This window comes from Pseudophryne corroboree, assembly GCF_028390025.1.
Source record: "Pseudophryne corroboree isolate aPseCor3 chromosome 3 unlocalized genomic scaffold, aPseCor3.hap2 SUPER_3_unloc_71, whole genome shotgun sequence".
Lineage (NCBI taxonomy): Eukaryota > Metazoa > Chordata > Amphibia > Anura > Myobatrachidae > Pseudophryne > Pseudophryne corroboree.
Window position 1 is genome coordinate 145,811 of NW_026967565.1, and position 20,439 is coordinate 166,249.

Genomic DNA, 20,439 nt, shown 5'->3' on the forward strand with positions numbered 1-20,439 from the left:
AGACATAAAGGATGCTTACTTGCATGTTCCCATTTATCCTCCGCACCAAGCTTATCTGAGATTCGCAGTACAGGATTGCCATTAGCAGTTCCAGACGTTGCCGTTCGGACTCTCCAAGGCACGAGGGTATTCACCAAGGTGATGGCGGAGATGATAGTCCTCCTTCGTCAAAAAGGAGTCAATTTAATTCCTTATCTGGACGAACTCCTGATAAAAGCGAGATCCAGGGAACAGTTGGTGCAGAACATCGCACTCTCCCTGTCAATACTCCAACAACACAGTTGGATCATGAATTTTCCAAAGTCGCAGTTGAAACCGAACACAAGATTGTCCTTTTTAAGGATGCTTCTGGACACAGAAGTACGGAGAGTATTTCTTCCAGTGGAAAAGGCTTTGGAAATCCAGAAAATGGTCAAACAAATATTGAAACCAACAAGCGTGTCGATCCATCAATGCATTCGGTTGTTGGGGAAAATGGTAGCGGCCTACGAGGCCATACAGTTTGGCCGATTTCATGCCAGAGTATTCCAGTGGGACCTGTTGGACAAGTGGTCCGGATCCCACCTACACATGCACCAGAATAATCCTGTCCCCCAAAGCCAGGATTTCGCTCCTGTGGTGGCTACATAGTTCTCACCTACTAGAGGGATGCAGGTTTGGGATTCACGACTGGGTCCTAATAACCACGGGTGCAAGTCTCCGAGGCTGTGGAGCTGTCACACAGGGGGAAAGCTTCCAAGGAAAATGGTCAAGTCAGGAAGCCTGCCTTCACATAAACGTTCTGGAATTGAGAGCCATTTACAACGGCCTTCTACAAGTGGTACATCTTCAAGATCATCCCGTGTAGATCCAGTCAGACAATGTAACAGCAGTCACGTACATAAACAGGCAAGACGGAATGAAAAGCAGCGCGGCAATGCAGAGGTGACAAGGATTCTCCTCTGGGCAGAAAGACATGTAAGAGCTCTGTCAGCAATTTTCATTCCGGGAGTGGGCAACTGGTAAGCAGACTTCCTCAGCAGACACGATCTCCATCCAGGAGAGTGGGACCTCCGCCAAGAAGTCTTCGCAGAGGTGACAAGTCTTTGGGGAGTTCCTCAAGTAGACATGATGGCATCTCGTCTAAACAATAAATATTGTTCTAGGTCGAGAGACCCTCAAGAAATAGCAGTGGATGCACTGGTGACCCAGTGGGTGTTTCAGTCCGTATATGTTTTCCCTCCATTTCCACCAATTCCAAAAGTTCTAAAAATAATAAGAACAAGAGTTAGAGCAATCTTCATTACCCCAGACTGGCCAAGGAGGTCTTGGTATCCAGATCTTCAGGAGTTGCTCATAGAAGATCCTCGGGCTCTTCCGCCTCGCGAGGACCTGCTGCAGCAGGGGCCATGTGTGTATCAATACTTACTGCATCTACGTTTGACGGCATGGCTGTTGAGCGCTGGATCCTAGCCCGAAAGGCTATTCCCAAGGAAGTCATCCCCACTCTTATTCAGGCCAGGAAAGGAGTAACGTCTAAACATTACCACCGTATTTGGAGAAAATATGTGTCTTGGTGTGAATCCAAGAAAGCTCCTACGGAAGAGTTTGAGTTGGGATGTTTTCTCCATTTTCTGCAGGCTGGTGTGGATGCAGGCCTTAGATTGAGGTCAATCAAGGTCCAGATTTCGGCCTTATCAGTTTTCTTTCAAAAACAATTGGCCTCCTTTCCACAAGTTCAGACCTTTGTGAAAGGGGTTCTGCACATCCAGAATCTATTTGTGCCTCCAGTGGCACCATGGGACCTTAATGTGGTGTTGCAGTTCCTTCACTCGGATTGGTTTGAACCTCTGCAGGAGATAGAGTTGAAGTTTATCACTAGGAAAGTGGTGATGCTTTTGGCCTTGGCATCCGCACGGCGGGAGTCGAAGTTGGGGGCTTTGTCTCACAAGAGCCCTTACCTGATCTTCCATGAAGATAGGGCAGAGTTGAGAACTCGCCAACAATTTCTTCTAAAGGGGGTTTCATCTTTCCACATAAACCAACCTATTGTGTTGCCAGTGGCTACCAGTCTCTAGATGTGGTTAGAGCTTTGAAGATTTATGTTGCAAGATCAGCTCAGATATGGAAAACAGAGGCTCTGTTTGCCCCGTATGCTCCCAACAAGATTGGGTGTCCTGCTTCTAAGCAGACTATTGCGTGCTGGATCAGAGGTATGATTCATCACGCTCACTCCACGGCAGGATTGCCGATACCGAATTCGGTGAAGGCCCATTCTACTAGGAAAGTGGGCTCATCCTGGGCTGCTGCCCGAGGTGTCTCTGCTTTACAACTTTGCTGAGCAGCTACTTCGTCAGGGTCAAACACATTTGCTAAATTTTATAAGTTTGACACTTGGCCGATGAGGACCTCAAGTTTGGTCACTCTACCGCCCGTACTGGAGCTTTGGTGTAAACCCATGGTACTGAAGTGGACCCCAGCATCCTCTAGGACGTATGAGCAAATAGGATTTTAATACTTACCGGTAAATCCTTTTCTTCTAGTCCTTAGAGGATGCTGGGCACCCGACCTGGTGTGTACTTTACCTGCAGTTTGTTCTTTATAGTTACACAAGTTGTGTTTCATTTGTTTTCAGCATGTTGCTGTAAATGGTCCATGCCTGTTGGCGTGTGTCATGTTGAATGCCATGTTGTGCTGCATGGTTGAGGTGTGAGCTGGTATTAATCTCACCATTAGTATAAAAGTTAATCATTTCCTCTAAATGTCTGTCTCCCTGGGCACAGTTCCTATAACTGAGGTCTGGAGGAGGGACATAGAGGGAGGAGCCAGTTCACACCCTTGAAAAGTCTTAAAGTGCCCATGGCTCCTGCAGAACCATCTATACCCCATGGTACTGAAGTGGACCCCCAGCATCCTCTGTGGACTAGGAGAAAAGGATTTACCGGTAGGTATTAAAATCCTATTTATTCTGATATTATTTCACTAAGACCCGTCTTCTAAATCAATGACTTTATCACGAATAGAGACCATGGGGTTAATTCCAAGTTGATCGCAGCAGGAAATGTTTTAGCAGTTGGGCAAAACCATGTGCACTGCAGGGAGGCAGATATAACATTTGCAGAGAGAGTTATATGCAGTAATACGAAGCACAGGCCGGGCGCCCAGCATCCTCTACGGACTACGAGAAAAGGATTTACCGGTAGGTAATTAAAATCCTATTTTCTCTTACGTCCTAGAGGATGCTGGGATCCATTTAGTACCATGGGGATGAACCAAAGCTCCCAGTACAGGAGGGAGAGTGCTGAGGTTCCTGCAGAACTGATTGACCAAACTTGAGGTCCTCAGAGGCCAAAGTATCGAACTTGTAAAACTTAGCAAATGTGTTCGAACCTGACCAAGTAGCTGATTGGCAAAGCTGAATATCTGAGACACCCCATACAGCTGCCCAGTAAGAACCCACTCTACGGGTAGTGTGGGCATAAACAGATTTGGAATTGGCAATTCTGCCGTGGAATAAGCATCCTGGATAGAAAGCCTGATCCAGTGTGAAATTGCTTAGAAGCAGGACACCCAATCTTGTAGGGATCATAAAGGACAAATAGTGCGTCCGACTTCCTGTGACGAGTAGTTCTCTTCACATAGATTTTCAAAGCCCGCACGACATCCAAGGACTTTGAGGTAATTGAGGTGTCAGTAGCCACTGGCACTACAATAGGTTGGTTTATATGAAAAGCCGACACAACCTTAGGGAGAAATTGCTGATGCGTTCTGAGCTCAGCTCTATCCTCATGGAAAATCAAGTAGGGGCTCTTGTGCGACAATGCCCCACATTCTGACACACATCTGGCAGAAGCCAAGGCCAACAACGTGACCGCCTCCCAAGTAACAAACTTTACGTCCACCTCCTGTAAAGGTTCGAACCAATCCGATTGCAGGAACTGCAGCACCACATTAAGATCCCAAGGTGCCATAGGAGGCACAAAGGGTGGTTGGATGTGCAGAACTCCTTTGAAGAAAGTCTGAACCACAGGGATAGCAGCCAATTGTTTCTGGAAGAAAATAGGCCGAAATCTGGACCTTGATGGAGCCCAAGCTTAGGCCAACATCCACACCTGCTTGCAGAAAGAGGAGAAAATGTCCCAGTTGAAACTCCACCGTAGGAAACTTCTAGGATTCCCACCAAGACACATACTTTTTTCAAATCCGATGGTAATGCTTAGACTTTACCCCTTCCTAGCTTGGATCAGAGTAGGAATAACCCTATGCAGAATGCCCTTCCGAACTAAGATCTGGAGTTTAACCTCCATGCCGTCGAACGTAGCCGTGGTAAGTCTTGATAGGTGAATGACCCCTGCAGTAGAATGTCCTCGCGAAGAGGAAGAGGCCTCGGATCCTCCAGCAGTAAAGCCAGAAGATGTGCGTACCAAGCCAGCCTTGGCAAGTCCGGAGCAGTGAGGATCGCCGGAACTCTTGATCTTTTTATTAGTTTGAGAATCCTTGGGATGAGTTGAAGTGGAGGGAACACATACATTGACTGGAACACCCACGGAGTCACCAGGGCGTCCACCGCCACTGCCTGTGGGTCTCGTGACCTGGAACAGTTCCTCCGAAGCTTCTTGTTGAGCTGAGAGGCCATCAGGTCTGAGGTACACATCGGCGTGTTACCTCTGCGAATACCTCTGGGTGGAAGCCATATTCTCCTGGATGGAGATCATGTCTGCTGAGGAAGTCCGCTTCCCGGTTGTCTACTCCCGGAATGAAGATCGCCGCCAGCGTGTGTCTTTCTACCTCTGACATTGCAGCCCTGCTCTTCGTTCCACCCTGTCAGTTTATGTAGGACACCACTGTTAGATTGTCCAACTGAACCTGAATGGCTCGGTCTTGCAGAAGATGAGCCGCTTGTAGAAGGTCATTGTATATGGCCCTTAGTTCCAGAATGTTTATTGGGTGGACAGATTCCCGGCTTGACCACTTTCCTTGGAAGTCTTTTGGGTGACTGCTCCCCAACCTTTGAGGCTTGTATCCGTGGTTTGAAGAATCCAATTCTGAATCCCGAACCTGCGGCCCTCGGGCAGGTGAGAAGTTTGCAGCCACCAGAGTAGTGAAATTCTAGCTTTCGGCAACAGGCGTATCCGCTGGTGCATGTGAAGATGCGATCCCGACCACATGTCCAAGAGATCCAGCTGGAAGTACCATGCATGGAATCTTCCATATTGTAGAGCCTCGTAGGAGGATACCATCTTCCCCAGAAGGCGAATGCACCGACGATCCGATACCCGGGGAGGTTTCAAGACATCCCGTACCATTGATTGGATCACCAACGCTTTCTCCACTGGTAGAAACACCCTCTGCACTTCCGTGTCGAGTATCATCCCCAGGAAGGGCAGTCTCCTTGTCGGCTCCAAATGTGACTTTGGAAGGTTCAGGATCCACCCATGATCTCAGAGCAGTTGAGTTGAGAGCGCAATACTCTGCAACAGCTTCTCCTTGGAAGATGCCTTTATCAGCAGATCATCCAGATATGGAATTATGTTCACTCCCTGTTTGCGTAGGAAGAGCATCATCTCTGCCATAACCTTGGTGAACACCCTCAGAGCTGTGGAGAGGCCAAATGGCAACGTCTGGAACTGATAGTGACAGTCCTGTAGTGCAAACCGTAGATAGGCCTGGTGAGGCGGCCAGATCGGAATATGAAGGTACGCATCCTTGATATCTAGGGATTAAAGAAGAAAAAAACGAAAACTGCTTCTACAGCGCCTCAATTGCAGGAGGCTAATAATCAAATTGTCCTGATACGTGCGCGGCTGAAAAACACTATGTGGGTGTTTGGTTAGAGAATATAGAAACAGAAAAAATCAGCTGTGCAAAGTATCAGGGAAAAAAACAGTACAATTTTAGGAGAGCCGATGTATGTATATAAATTGATTTATTAATGAAAAAGCATAAAATAGCAGTAAAATAGCATCTTTTACTGCTATTTTATGCTTTTTCATTAATAAATCAATTTATATACATACATCGGCTCTCCTAAAATTGTACTGTTTTTTTCCCTGATACTTTGCGCAGCTGATTTTTTCTGTTTTGATATCTAGGGATACTAGGAAATCCCCCTCCTCCAGACCTGAGATCACCGCTCTCAGAGACTCCATCTTGAATTGGAAAACCCTCAAGTAGGAGTTCAACGACTTCAGGTTCAATATAGGCCTTACCGAACCATCTGGTTTCAGTACCACAAACAGGTTTGAGTAATAACCCTTGGTTTTTGGGTGAGGTGGAACTGAAACAATGACATTTGTTCGTACCAATTTTTGAATGGCTTCCTGTAGGATAGCACTTTCTGTCAGCGTCGCTGGTAAGCCTGATTTGAAGAATCTGTGAGGTGGGAGTTCCTGAAACTCCAGTCTGTCCCCCTGGGTAACAATATCCGTCACCCAGGGGTCTAGGCATGATGACGCCCAGACGTGACTGAAATCTTTTAGTCTCGCTGCCACCTGTCTGATCTCCAGGCTGAGAGGTCCACCATCATGCTCAATATTTGAAGGAAGCAGAACCTAGTTTCTGTTCCTGGGAACCTGTTGGTGCAGGTTTTTTAGATCTTTCCCGACCTTCTCTAAAGAAGGTGGGAGGGTTTTTGGATTTTTTACATTTTGTGGCTTGAAAGGACTGCAGTGTAGGTGTAGGATAAGATTTCCTAGCTGAGGCTGCTGCGGAGGGAAGAAATGTCGACTTACCCGCGGTCGCCGTGGAAATCCACGCATCCAATGCGTTCCCAAATAGTGCCTGACCTGGTTCTCCATACTTTTCTTGGATTCTTCATCCACAGTCCATTGGCGTAGCCAGAGTCCTCTGCGTGCCGAGAGAGCCATGGAAGTGGCCCTTGCATTAAGCAGGCCAATGTCCTTCATTGCCTCCACCATCTAACCTGCAGAATCCTGTATGTGAAATAAAAACAAGTCAATGTCACTCCTATCCATAGTATCTAAGTCCTCTAGTAAGGTACAAAACAATAGATATGGAAGTGCGCAGCCAATAGCAGCAGGTAAGAGGAAGGTCAATTCCTCAAATAAAAACTAAACAGTAAGAGAGAATATATACCAGCGCTGGCTGAACAAATTAATAAAAAGATGGTTTGCTTCATGTAAAATTAAAAACAATTTATTAACACATTTTATGTAAAACAGTTAAAAGAAACAAATTCCTATTACCACTAGGTGGCGATGTAAATTGAGAATGTCTTATCTGGATCAACTGATTAGATACATTTGTGACTCTCATGTATTGGCAATCAATGTCCATTCCTTAAGGCTAGGACAGCCTCCCAATATGCATTCACTGTATTAGGTAAATAGTTACCAGATCCACATGACAATGGGCATCAGCATTAGGATATGTCCATTTAAAGCTGTAGAAGTGGATCAATCCGGTTTGATGAAATGTCCAGTGATGGGAGAAAAAGTTCAATAAGTGCCGGAGGATGACAAAAATCTTGCAGGCCAATTCAGAGAGTGGAATCCAGATATGGAATGAGCTCAACGCATTTCACTGGTATAATCCAGCTTCCTCAGGAGCATAAATCCCATGGGTGTTGGGTACTCTATTTATACCCTTCTTAATGATTCAATAAGCACCACCCGTTGTACAGTGAGTCCTGGCAAAGAATGGGCCAACCTGAAGATTGTCACTGGCCAGCTCTTGCGCTGATGCACATAAAAGGGGAGGGAGACGTCACTGGGGATTCAATTTACATCGCCACCTAGTGGCAATAGGAATTTTTTTCTTTTAACTGTTTTACATAAAATGTGTTAATAAATTGTTTTTAATTTTACATGAAGGTGCCTGACCACTTTACTATGGCTTTAGTGATCCACGCACAAGCAATAGTGGGCCTTAAAGCCACGCCTGTAGAGTGTATAGTGATTTGAGCGTAGTCTCAATCTTGCGATCAGCCATCTCCTTTAAGGCGGTTGAACCAGGAACAGGTAAAACCATCTTTTTAGACAGCCTAGATACAGAAGCGTCTACTATAGGTGGGTTTTCCCACTTCTTCCTATTCTCTTCAGGGAAAGGGAAAGCAATGAGAATTCTTCTAGGGATCTGGAATTTTTTCTCTGGGTTTTCTCAGGATTTTTCAAACAAGGAGTTTAACTCCTTAGAAGCAGGGAAGGTAAGCGAGGACTTCTTATTTACTGTAAAATAAGATTCCTCTACTTGTGCCGGAACCTTCTCAGAAATATACAAAACATCCCTAATGACTTCAATCATTAGCTGCACCCCTTTAGCAAGGGATGCATTCCCCCCCTGCATATCCCCATCACCGTCCCCTGTATCAGAGTCTGTATCAGTGTCAGCTTGCATTATCTGGACAAGTGTACTTTTTTGGGGTATGTAGGTGGGTTTTAGATGAAGTAGTGGGAGCTGAATACTTCAAACCCACTACAGATTGTCTCAAAACCTGCGTCTCTTTCTCAGTATGTGACATCCTTGTTGAAATCTGGGATATCATTCCCCTTAAAGTATCCACCCATGGGGGTTTGGATTCAGAAGGCTGAGACAGCACATTGCAGTCCTGAGTACATGGAATAGACTCCTCAGGAGAATATACACACTCTGCAGCACAGGACACAGAGTCCTTAGACTTGGTAATGTGGATATACACACTTACACACACACACACTCACTCACACACACACACACACACACACACACAGGAAAATGTCAGACACAGTTTCCCCCAGAGTACCTTCAGAGAGTCACAGAGTATAAGGAGCCAGCCACACAGCGCCCCTGTAGGTAGTTATGATAAAAGCCCGGCGCTGACTGACCTTAATACCGGCGCTGACTGACCTTAATAGGGAGGGCAGCGCTCCCTGTCAGTGTCCTAGTTCCTATGATCTGCAGGGAGAAAATGGCGCTGGTGAGTGCTGGATCCGCTCTGAGAGGAAGCCCCGCCCCTTGTAATGGCGCCCGGCTTCCCGCAGTAATTGTTTATACTGGCCTGAGGATTTTAGTGATAACAGTGGGATTAGCCCCTGTTATCTGTGTGACCAGTGTAGGGTTTATCCGCGCTGGCTCAGGACGCCCTTCAAAGCGCCTACACTGTGTGTTGCTGAGCCTTCCTGGAGTGCAGCCTGTCAGAGCTGCGCTTCCACCCTTGTGCCGCCATACCCGCTGGCGACCCGCTAACCGGGATGCCAGCGCTGTACTCACCACTTTTCTTTCTTCTGGCTTTGTTAGAGGTTGGCGGCTGTGCTACGGGAGCAAGCAGTCGCCTCGTAGGCTTGTGATCAGCAACCTCAGGAGCTCAGTGTCCTGTCAGCGGAGTAGAGAACCATTAACTCTTCAGGAAGTTGGTTCCTACCCCCCCCCCCCCCCTCTCCCTAAGTCCCATGAAGCAGGGAGGCTGTTGCCAGCAGCCTTCCTGTAACCTAACTAACTCTAGAAAATAAACAACTCCTAGGAGTTCCCCTAGCTGTGACCGGCTCCTCCCGGCACATTTTCTAGACTGAGTCTGGTAGGAGGGGCATAGAGGGAGGGACCAGTCCACACTATTAAACTCTTAAAGTGCCAGTGTCTCCCAAAGGACCCGTCTATACCCCATGGTACTAAATGGACCCCAGCATCCTCTAGGACGTAAGAGAAAGTAGATTATAACCTAGCAGATGATGATGATGATGATTACAGGGTATAATGTGGTGTATTGCATGTAAAGTACCTTGTTCCACACCTACTCTGCTGTAGGAATATACCTTTATATAAGTAACACATGTACAGGCTTACCAGCGTATGAGCACACATAAAGGAATGCTACCTTACAATGCTTCCAGGAGTAACATTAGGAGACATTTCTCTGATCCATCAGCTCATATGACTGATGTTATTGTTCATCTAGAATCTCCAATTCATACGATATGTTCCCCATCCATTGTTTTACATTGGTAATGACATAGGACTTGGCGAGTGACTACATCTCCATTTATACTTCATGGTTAGTTACCAGTACAAGAGAGAGATATATCTAAGTCTTATTATAATACATTTGTTATTGTGAGTGTTCTCAGAAGGGTGGACACAATGATAGTCTGAGACACAATATTATAAAGCCTTCATTAAAAGTTATGTTTTATTATACACACACATTTACAATTAAGTGTCCCAGAGAGTCGTCTTCTCCTATTGTTTACAAGATTAATATTGTTACAGAAAATGTCACATTTCCATAATGTATTTTATTTCCAGCAGATGGACACACAAGCAGAAATATCTCAGAAGGACATCTAATGTTATCCCCGGATTGTGACATAAAAGATAATGACAGCAGACAGGATTCTCCAGGAGATAATCCCATTACCCCAATTATACATCCAGCTCTATCAGCTGATCCCCCTGATCCTGGGAAATGTTCTCCTGATCACTCTGATATTGGTGCATCTGTTACAGCTCTGACAGTAGATACAGTGTTTCCCTGTTCTATAGATGCCAAATGTTTTACACAGAACACAAAGCCTATTAACCCACACACAGGTAAGGCAGGTGAAATGCCACTGATATGTTCTGAATGTGGGAAATGTTTTACACAGAAATCACAACTTGTTAGACATCAGAGAAGTCACACAGGTGAGAAGGGATTTCCATGTTCTGAGTGTGGGAAATGTTTTGCACACAAATCAGATCTTGTTAGACATAACAGAAGTCACACAGGTGAGAAGCCATTTTCTTGCTCTGAGTGTGGAAAATATTTTGCACACAAATCACATCTTGTTATACATAACAGAAGACACACAGGTGAGAAGCCATTTTCTTGCTCTGAGTGTGGGAAATGTTTTGCACTGAAATCAGATCTTGTTAGACATCACAGAAGTCACACAGGTGAGAAGCCATTTCCATGTTCTGAGTGTGGGAAATGTTTTACACAGAAATCACAACTTGTTACACATCACAGAAGTCACACAGGTGAAAAGGCATTTCCATGTTCTGAGTGTGGGAAATGTTTTGCACACAAATCAGATCTTGTTATACATCACAGAAGTCACACAGGTGAGAAGCTGTTTTCTTGCTCTGAGTGTGGGAAATGTTGTGTAAGTAAATCACATCTTGTTATACATCAGAGAAGTCACACAGGTGAGAAGCTGTTTTCTTGCTCTGAGTGCAGGAAATGTTTTGCACATAAATCACATCTTGTTAGACATCAGAGAAGTCACACAGGTGAGAGGCCATTTCTATATTCTGAGAAATAAATCAGCTCTTGTTACACACAATAGACATCACTCAGGTGAGGAACCATTTTAATCTTCTGGAGTATAGTTATCATTGCCATGCGTTGTTCTTCAAGGTTCTTATCCTATCTCCTATGCTTTTTGCAATGTACATGTTACCACTGAGTGAAATAATCAGATGTCATGTCCTCATCTACCACTGCTATGCAGATGACTTGTCTTTTGCTCCGGGTACTGAGAACCAAGTACCAATCCTAAATGGTTGTCTAGCTGAGCTATAGGTATGGGTGATGCCAGTTGGCTGTGACAGTCCTGGCGAAATAGGTGCTTAAGATAGAAGCTAGAGTTACAAAATGCTGATCCTGTATGGAATCTTGGTGTCCTGGATGGTGGAGTGACACTTAGACATCAGGTATCTGCCACAATCAGATCCTCATCTGAGGAACATAGCCAGACTCCATCACTTATTTCCCTCAGAAGATCTACCTACAGTCATACATGTACTTGTATCATCATGCATAGACTACTGCAATGTCCTCTACCTGGGTCTCCCAGCAAAAGAATTGCACTGGTTGTAGCTTGTGCAGAATGCAGCAGCCAGGCTGTTACCTAACCAGCCCTTTCCTGCCACATAACACCCATTCTCTGCTCCCTTCACCGGCTGCCTGTAAGATGGTGACTATTACATAATCTTACTGACTCTCCCAGTCCTACATGACCAGGGTCCATGGTACCAGAAGCAGCTTCTGCCTCCTTACTGCCCTGCTTTCTTCCATCTGCATAGGGGTTAATCAGAGATGAACACAGATGTGACATCACGCAGCCCCCCGGAAAATGGTCCCGGCCCACCCGCATTTACCCCTCAGGGATGCGACCACAATGTGTGTCTGCGCGGCCGCTACGCACGTGTATATTGCCACCACCAGCAAACTGCTGCGGGCCGCTATTGCGGCTGGATCTGAATGACCCCCATAGGGTTTTGGCTCTCCTGATCTGTTTTACTTACCTGCAATACTATAATGTAACTTGAATTGTTTCTGTGCTTTAAGGATATTTTATCCATGTTGTGCAGAGTAAAGTATTTTTTAAGTTTAAAATATAGAGAAAAATCTGTGTATTAAAGATATGAAATAAAGTTGTTTAAAAACAAAAGATTTCCGTTGAGTCTTTTTATGTGTCTGTGTATTATCTTATTTCCAGATAATTGTAGCTATGGTGACAGAAACAATTTCCTGTTAATGTGTCACTTGTATTGTTACTTTTGTGTCCAGCGGGTGGGCTCGGAAATGTTATCCTTTTCCTCGCAGCCCCAGTTGCTGGAGAAAATGAAGGAGGAGCTGTTGACGGGTCACGTTCCGCTTGAGCTGACAATTTTCTCACCAGCAGGTCTTTCCACCTCTGCAGACTTGTGTCCGGAAAGAGAGATACAACGTAGGCTTTACACCTAGGATCGAGCACGGTGGGAAAAGGTAGTGCTCTGATTTCAACAGATTGACCACCCTTGAATCCTGGCAAAGCGAATGAAGGGCTCCATCATATATGAACCAACCGATAGAGGGAATAATCCGAAAGTGTTAATACCAAAGATTAGCTAATCTGGTTGTAGGCGCGCCATTAAGCAAATTGCAATGAGTGGCTAGTGGGTTTAGAAAAAAATGCTTGTGGGCTTATATCTAAAGAAGCCTTAATGTGTGGCACACTCTTTTTCTTTATGTTTCATGAATAAATTAAAACATAACTTTTATTTTTTTATTTAAGATCGATTTTTCAATAGGCATGACATAAGGCAATTGATTGTCAGCCTGGAAAGACAAAAAATGAATGAAAGATATAAAATAATTTATATACCAGCACTACCTATGTATGGGTATATGGGTAGTGCAATAATTGATATAAGCAAGTGAAATATAAAAGGAATTTAAACACAGGTTTTGTTTATAAAATTTATGAGATCCTTTCACAACGGGATTGTGATCTCAGAGAAAAACTTACAGCTGCGCCCTGCAGAGCATTACTACTGCATACAACCTCCGTGCTCCCTGCAGAGCGTTACTACTACATACAACCTAAGTGCTCCCTGCAGAGCGTAACTACTGCATGCAACCTAAGTGCTCCCTGCAGAGCGTCACTACTGCATACAGCCTAAGTGCTCCCTGCAGGGCATTACTACTGCATACAATCTAAGTGCTCCCTGCAGAGCGTTACTACTGCATACAACCTAAGTGGCCTTTTCTGGTAACCACTGTGTCTTACAATGACCACTTTGTTACTACCCGTAGCATATCACACGTTAAGACAGTGTTACTACCTATAATGTGTAACAGTGGGATCGTTCTCAAAGGCACAAAGAAACATATATGTTAAATGTTTCACTTGCTTATATCAATTATTGCTCTACCCGTATACCCATACATAGGGGTTGCTGGTATATAAATTATTTTATATATTTCCTTAAGTTTTTGTCTTTCCTGGCTGACAATCAATTGCCTTATGTCATGCCTATTGAAAAATCTATCTTAAATAAAAATAATAAAAGTTATGTTTTCATTTATTCATGGAACATAAACAAAAAAGAGTGCGCCACACATTAAGGCTTCTTTAGATATAAACCCTCCATCTACAAGTCCCACATACTTTGCGGAAACGCTCTGTCTTAGCTCCTCATTCAATTTCTTAAACTGCTTCTGCAAAATCCTGATGAGGGGAATGACCTGACTCAGGCTGGCAGTGTCTGAACTGACTTCACGTGTGGCATGTTTGAAGGGTTGGAGAACCTTGCACAAGACGGAAATCATTCTCCATTGCGCTTGAGTCGGGTGTATTCCCCCTCCTTTGCCTATATCGTAGCCAGATGTATAGGCTTGAATGGCCTTTTGCTGCTCTTCCATCCTCTGAAGCATATAGAGTGTTGAATTCCACCTCATTACTACCTCTTGCTTCAGGTGATGGCAGGTCAGGTTCAGGAGTGTTTGCTGGCGCTCCAGTCTTCGGCACATTGTGGCTATATGCCAAAAGTGGCCCATAAATTTTTTGGCCCACCGACAGCATCGCCTACACGCCCCTGTCATTTTTCAAAATAATTCTGTACCACCAAATGAATTGTATGTGCAAAACATGGGACGTGCTGGAATTTGCCCAGATGTAATGCACGCACAATATTGGTGGCATTGTCCGATATCACAAATACCTAGGAGAGTCTAAGTGGGGTAAGCCATTGTGCGATGATGTCCCTCGGTTTCCGTAAGAGGTTGTCAGCGGTGTGCCTCTAATGGAAACCGGTGATACACAGCGTAACCTGCCTAGGAACAAGTTGGCATTTGTGAGATGCTTCTACTGGTGCCTCCGCTGCTGTAGTTGCTGCGGGAGACAATTCATCTACTCAGTGGGCTGTCACAGTCATGTAGTCCTTATTCTGCCCTGCTCCACTTGTCCACATGTCCATGGTTAAGTGGACACTGGATACATCCGTATTTTTCAGGACACTGAGGACACTTTTCTTAATGTCCCTGTACAGTCCGGGAATCGTTTTCCTAGTGAAGTGGATTCTAGACAGGATTTGGTATCGGGGACACAGAACTGTCTAAAACCCACTGCACTAATGGTGGATACCGGACGCACGTCTACCACCAGCATAGTTGTTATGGCCTCAGTTATCTGCTTTGCAACAGGGTGACTGCGGTCATATTTCATCTTCCTCACAAATGACTGCTGGACAGTCAATTGCTTAGTTGAAGTAGTACAAGTGGTCTTCTGACTTCCCCTCTGGGATGATGATCAACTTCCAGCAGTAACAATAGCAGCGGCGGCAGCAGGAGTAGGCGTACCACTGAAGGATCCTCCAGAGGAATCCCAGTCAGGAGATGACTCGTCAGTTATGCCAGTGACATGGCCTGCAGGACTACTGACATTCCTGACTGAGGAAATTGACGTTGAGGGAGTTGGTGGTGTGGATTGCAGGAGCTTGGGTACAACAGGAAGAAGGGATTTAGGTGTCAGTGGACTGCTTACGCTCTTACCTAAAGTTTCTGAACTTGACAATGACTTCTGATAAATGCGCTGGAGGTGACGTATAAGGGAGGATGTTCCTAGGTGGTTAACATCCTTACCCCTACTTATTACGGATTGACAAAGGCAACACATGGCTTGACACCTGTTCTCTGGCTTTGTGGAGAAATAATTCCACACCAAAGAGGTGGCTTTTTTGTATTTTGGCCAGGCATGACAATGGGCTTTCTCATCCCACGGACAACAACTGTCTCCACTGGTGCCTTATTCAAACAAATCACATCACCATCAGAATCCTCATCATAAACTTCCTCCTCAGTGCTAGCTACACCAATATCCTGCTCATCCTAGTGTATGTTTACAGTGACATCCTCAATCTCAATATGAGCAATTGGACTGGCGGTGCTCCTACCAGCGCTTGCACGGGGCATGCAAATGTTGGTAGGAGCCTCCTCTTTCCATACAGTCTTGGGAAGGTCAGGCCTAGACATGGCAACCGCGGACAAACTTGGACTCTCATTGGGGATTTGTGATATCTCTGAACGCACAGTTGTATTTTCCCGTGCTTTAACAAGCTTAATTTTGTTTAAATTTTTCGAGAGGGAGCAGGGCTTCCATCATGAGAAGCTGAGCCACCAGTCATAAACATAGGCTAAGGCTTTAGCCTTCCCTTGCCACTTCGTGTCGTGAATGGCATATTGCCAATTTTACGTTTTTCATCAAATAATTTATTTATTTTCTTGATTATATATTTTTGTTTCTTGGATTTTACACGCCCTCTATGACATTGGGCATCGGCCTTAGCAGACGACGTTGATGGAACTGCATCGTCAATGTCATGACTGGTGGCGGCAGCTGCTTCAGCACTAGTACTAGGAACTGGTTCCTGATCTTCCACTATTTTTTCCTCCAAATTGTTCTCCATTTCACAGGACAGCACCCCTTTATTATTACATCACACAGAACAGTTCCCCTTTATTTTCACAGCACCCCTGTATTCTTGCTGCATACAGGACCAGTGTACTTTTTTTTAACAACAGCAGCACCCCTGAATTTTTACAACATACAAGACTGTGCCAGCACCCCTGGATTTTCACAGCATACAGGACCAGTGTGCTTTTATTTTAACAACTGCACTCCTGAATCTTTACAGCATACCGGGCCAGTGTAATATTATTTTAACAGCAGCACCCCAGTACTTTTGCAGCATACAGGGACAGTGTGCTTTTATTTTAACAACTGCACCCCTGAATTTTCACATCATACAGGACCAGTGTACTTTTTAATAACAGCACCCCTGAATTTTCACAGCATAAAGGGCCAGTGTAATATTATTTTAACAGAAGCACCCCTTTATTTTTACAGCATACAAAACTGGGCCAGAACCCCTGTGTTTTCACAGCATACAGGCCCAGTGTGCTTTTATTTTAACAACTGCACCCCTAAATGTTTACATCATACAGGGCCAGTGTAATATTATTTTAATAGCAGCACCCCTGTATTTTTACAGCATACAGGGCCAGTGTAATATTATTTTAATAGCAGCACCCCAGTACTTTTGCAGCATACAAGACTGGACCAGAACCCCTGTATTTGCACAGCATACCGGTCCAGTGTGCTTTTATTTTAACAACTGCACCCCTACATTTTTAAAGCATACAGGACCAGTGTGCTTTTAACTTTTTTTTTTTTTTTAATATTAATTTTTATTATTTGCGGGTAAGCAAAGCAATTGGGAAAGGGATACAGAAATGGAAAAAAGGGGGGGGAGGGGTAGGGGGGGTACACACATCAGTCTGTATTGTACTATATAACACATAGGATATTATACACAACACTTGTACAAATTAGTTTGGGTAATGCAGGTAAATATCACGATTTCAAGGCCTGTCTACCGGTCTCATATGGGATATATCTAAACATCGGGAGGGGGTTTGGGGTTCAATGTTCTACAATGCCAATAGGTTGACCAAGGATACCATTTGAGCAGTGGGGACGTTGGGGAGGAGGCATAGGCCACTCCCGCTGTCTCAAATTCGTAGTGCGACTGTACGGCCATTTCTATTGCAGAGATGTGAGGGGCCTCGGTGGAGCGCCAATGGCGAGCAATTAGCAGTTTTGTTGAAAGGAGAATATGGCCCACTATATATCGGTCCGCTGATGACAGGTCCCCATAGTATAAATGTAAAAGGGCCATTCGTGGGTGTGGGGATATATGGCGGTTGATTACTGATTCTATGAGATTGAAGACTGCTGTCCACAGTGGGACGAGTATCGGGCAGCCCCAGAATATATGCATCAAAGTACCGACCAAACCGCAGTTCCGCCAGCACATTTTGGACTTGATGGGCTGCATCGCATGGAGGCGGGATGGGGTGAAATACAGGCGGTGGAGGAGTTTATATGATAGTTCTATATGTGATATGCATCTAGAGACTGTGTAGCAGGATTTATAAATCTCATCCCATTCCTCCTCCGAGATTGAGCAGCGCAGATCTGCCTCCCATTTCATCTGGAAGGGGGCTTTCTGTAATGGTTGGGGAATGTTAATGTAATTATACCATCTGGAGATACCCCCTCTGCCTCCTCCGGTATCCAGGAGCTTTTGAACAAGTCTAGGTAAGGAGGGAGGGGGGGCAGTGGACTTCGAGACTCCCTGAAACCAATGTCTTAGCTGTAAATATTTATAAAATTCCCCATGTGGTAACAGGTAATTGTCTTGGATCTGGGTAAAAGAGATTAAGGCGTCATGTGCCATTATATCCTGTAGGGATCTAATTCCCCGTGATATCCAATAGTCCAGTCTCAGGTCGGGAATCAAGGAAGCTACTCCCAACAAAGACATGGCCGTGGTTGGGAGAGTTATGTCGTTCCCACTTCGTACTATCTCTAACCAAGCTTTCCTAGTAGATTGGACAGAGAGGGATCTATTGGTTAATATCGTGCCCTCCGTTTTAGGGAGTAGCAGTACGTCAGTCAGGGGTAGTGGAGCTATAAGATCTTGTTCTAGGTGTACCCACGTTTTATCCGTGGGTTGAGTATACCATGCTCCTATCTGGGCTAGTCGGCAAGCCAGTTGGTATGAGTGCAAGTCTGGATATGCCAGGCCCCCATTGCGCCTGGGTCGGGTCATGGTTTTCCTTGCTAACCGTGGCTTCTTGCCCTTCCAGACATAAGAGTTAAATAGCGCGTTAAATTTGGATAGTATGGAATTGGGTACGATAAGAGGGATGGTCCGGAACAGGTACATAAGCCTGGGCAGGATCGTCATTTTCAGTGCCGCTATTCTCCCCAGCCATGATACGTGCTGCATCATCCAATCTGATATTAGAGTTGTGGATTTGCGCAAGAGGGGGGGGAAGTTAGCGGATATTAGGTCTTCTATTTTCTTGGTGATGTGGATTCCCAGGTATTTGAGGCTTCTATCCTGCCAGGAATATGTATAAATGGCCTTCATATCGGTCAAAAGAGGGGGTGGAAAGTTAATGGGAAGTGCCTCTGTCTTCGTGCTGTTGAGTTTATAGTAGGAAACTGCTGAATATTCGGACAAAAGTGTGTGCAGAGCTCTCAGGGAAGAGGAGGGGCTAGTAAGTGTCAATAGGACATCGTCTGCGAACAGACAAATCTTATGGGAGCGTCCCGAGAGCTCTGCACCCTCAATCAAAGGTGAGTTACGAATTTTCTCGGCCAATGGTTCCATTGCCATTGCAAAAACTAGTGGGGATAAGGGACACCCTTGTCTAGTGCCGTTTGTAATAGGAAAAGGTGACGAGAGTAGACCATTCACGCATACCCTTGCTGAAGGGAGAGAGTATAAGGCCATAATGGATGATAGGGCTCTACCCGTAAGGCCAAACTTTCTAAGGGTCGCCTGCAGGTATCCCCAATGAAGGCGGTCAAACGCCTTCTCTGCGTCTAGTGAGAGCAATAACAAAGGAGGTTCTGATGCGGATAGGGCATCTAAAATATTTACCACCCGCCTAGTGTTATCAGGGGATTGTCTGCCGGGGACGAAGCCCACCTGGTCCCCGTGTATAATAGAAGGAAGTAAAGGGTTGAGCCTGTTAGCCACCATCTTCGCATAAATTTTCAAATCTGTATTTAATAAAGCTATGGGGCGGTAATTAGGCATCATGGCCGGGTTCTTCCCCGGTTTAGGGAAAGCTACTACGCGGGCTTCTAACATCTCCCCAGGGAAGTTCCCTATGGAGGAGGCGTGATTATATACTCCATCTAACACAGGGACCAGAGTGTCCTTGAAACATTTGTAGAAATTGTTTATAAACCCATCTGGACCTGGAGCCTTGTCTTTTGGGAGCGAGTCTATAGCTTGAGTGATTTCCTTCTGGGTCCATGGTTGGTTTAGGGTCTGCAAAGTATCTGGGTCAATGGAGGGGAGATTTACATCATTCAAAAAGGCTGCAATATTGGCTGGTGTGGGTTGAGGGGTAGAAGTATCGTCTTTTAAGTTATATAGGGAGGAATAATATGAAGCAAAGGAGTTAGCTATATCGGATGGGTCGGTTATCTTGATGTTATTTGAGTTGATAATGTATTTCACCCTTTCTTTAGCTGTTTTCCCCCGCAGTTTGCGAGCTAGCATTCTACCCGCCCTATCTCCTTGCACATAAAACTTCTGCCTTAGGCGAAAAAGGTTTTTACGGGCCTCCGTTAGTTCTAATTTATTCAGCTCATCTCTGACCCGGGTCAGTTCTCGATAAATTGTCTTATTAAAAGGGTTCAGTTTAAGTGATACATCTAGATCTGTAAGACGGGCTTCTAGTTCTGCCTGTTTTTGTCGGGAGGTTCTGCGTATGTAAGCAGCCACCTGAATGGCCGCTCCTCTGACCACCGCCTTGAGGGCGCACCAGTGTGTAAATACTGACGTTTCCGCTGGGGTATTAGTCTCAATATATAAGGAGAGGGTCTGTTCGATGGACGCTGAGCGTCTGGGTTCCAAAGAAGGTAGTCCTTCAGGCGCCATAGGGTAGGGGAGGGCCTAATTTTGCTGGGGTGCCAACGGACCGAGAGAGCAGAGTGATCAGACCACGACACTGGCAGAATAGAAGCTTTTGAAACCTGTTGGAGTGTCCACTTATCTGATATCGCTAGATCAATCCTAGAAAACGAGCCATGGACTGGGGAGAAGAACGTAAAATCTCTACAAGTCGGATTCTTAGCCCTCCATACGTCATAGAGGTCATATTCATGAAGCATATTTCTAAAGGCGTGGGCGCTGTTA

The 20,439-nt window shown here is 45.2% G+C and overlaps 1 protein-coding gene across 1 annotated transcript in view; it reads right to left on the bottom strand.

Moving 5' to 3' along the window:
• LOC134984667 (oocyte zinc finger protein XlCOF7.1-like) overlaps window positions 1-20,181 on the bottom strand; it is a 102,057-nt gene extending 81,876 nt beyond the window's left edge. The window contains exon 1 of the mRNA XM_063950195.1: window positions 19,041-20,181. Within this exon, the coding sequence (XP_063806265.1) occupies window positions 19,041-20,181 (1,141 nt within the window). The remainder of the gene's footprint in view (window positions 1-19,040) is intronic.
• Between the last annotated feature and the right edge of the window lie 258 nt (window positions 20,182-20,439).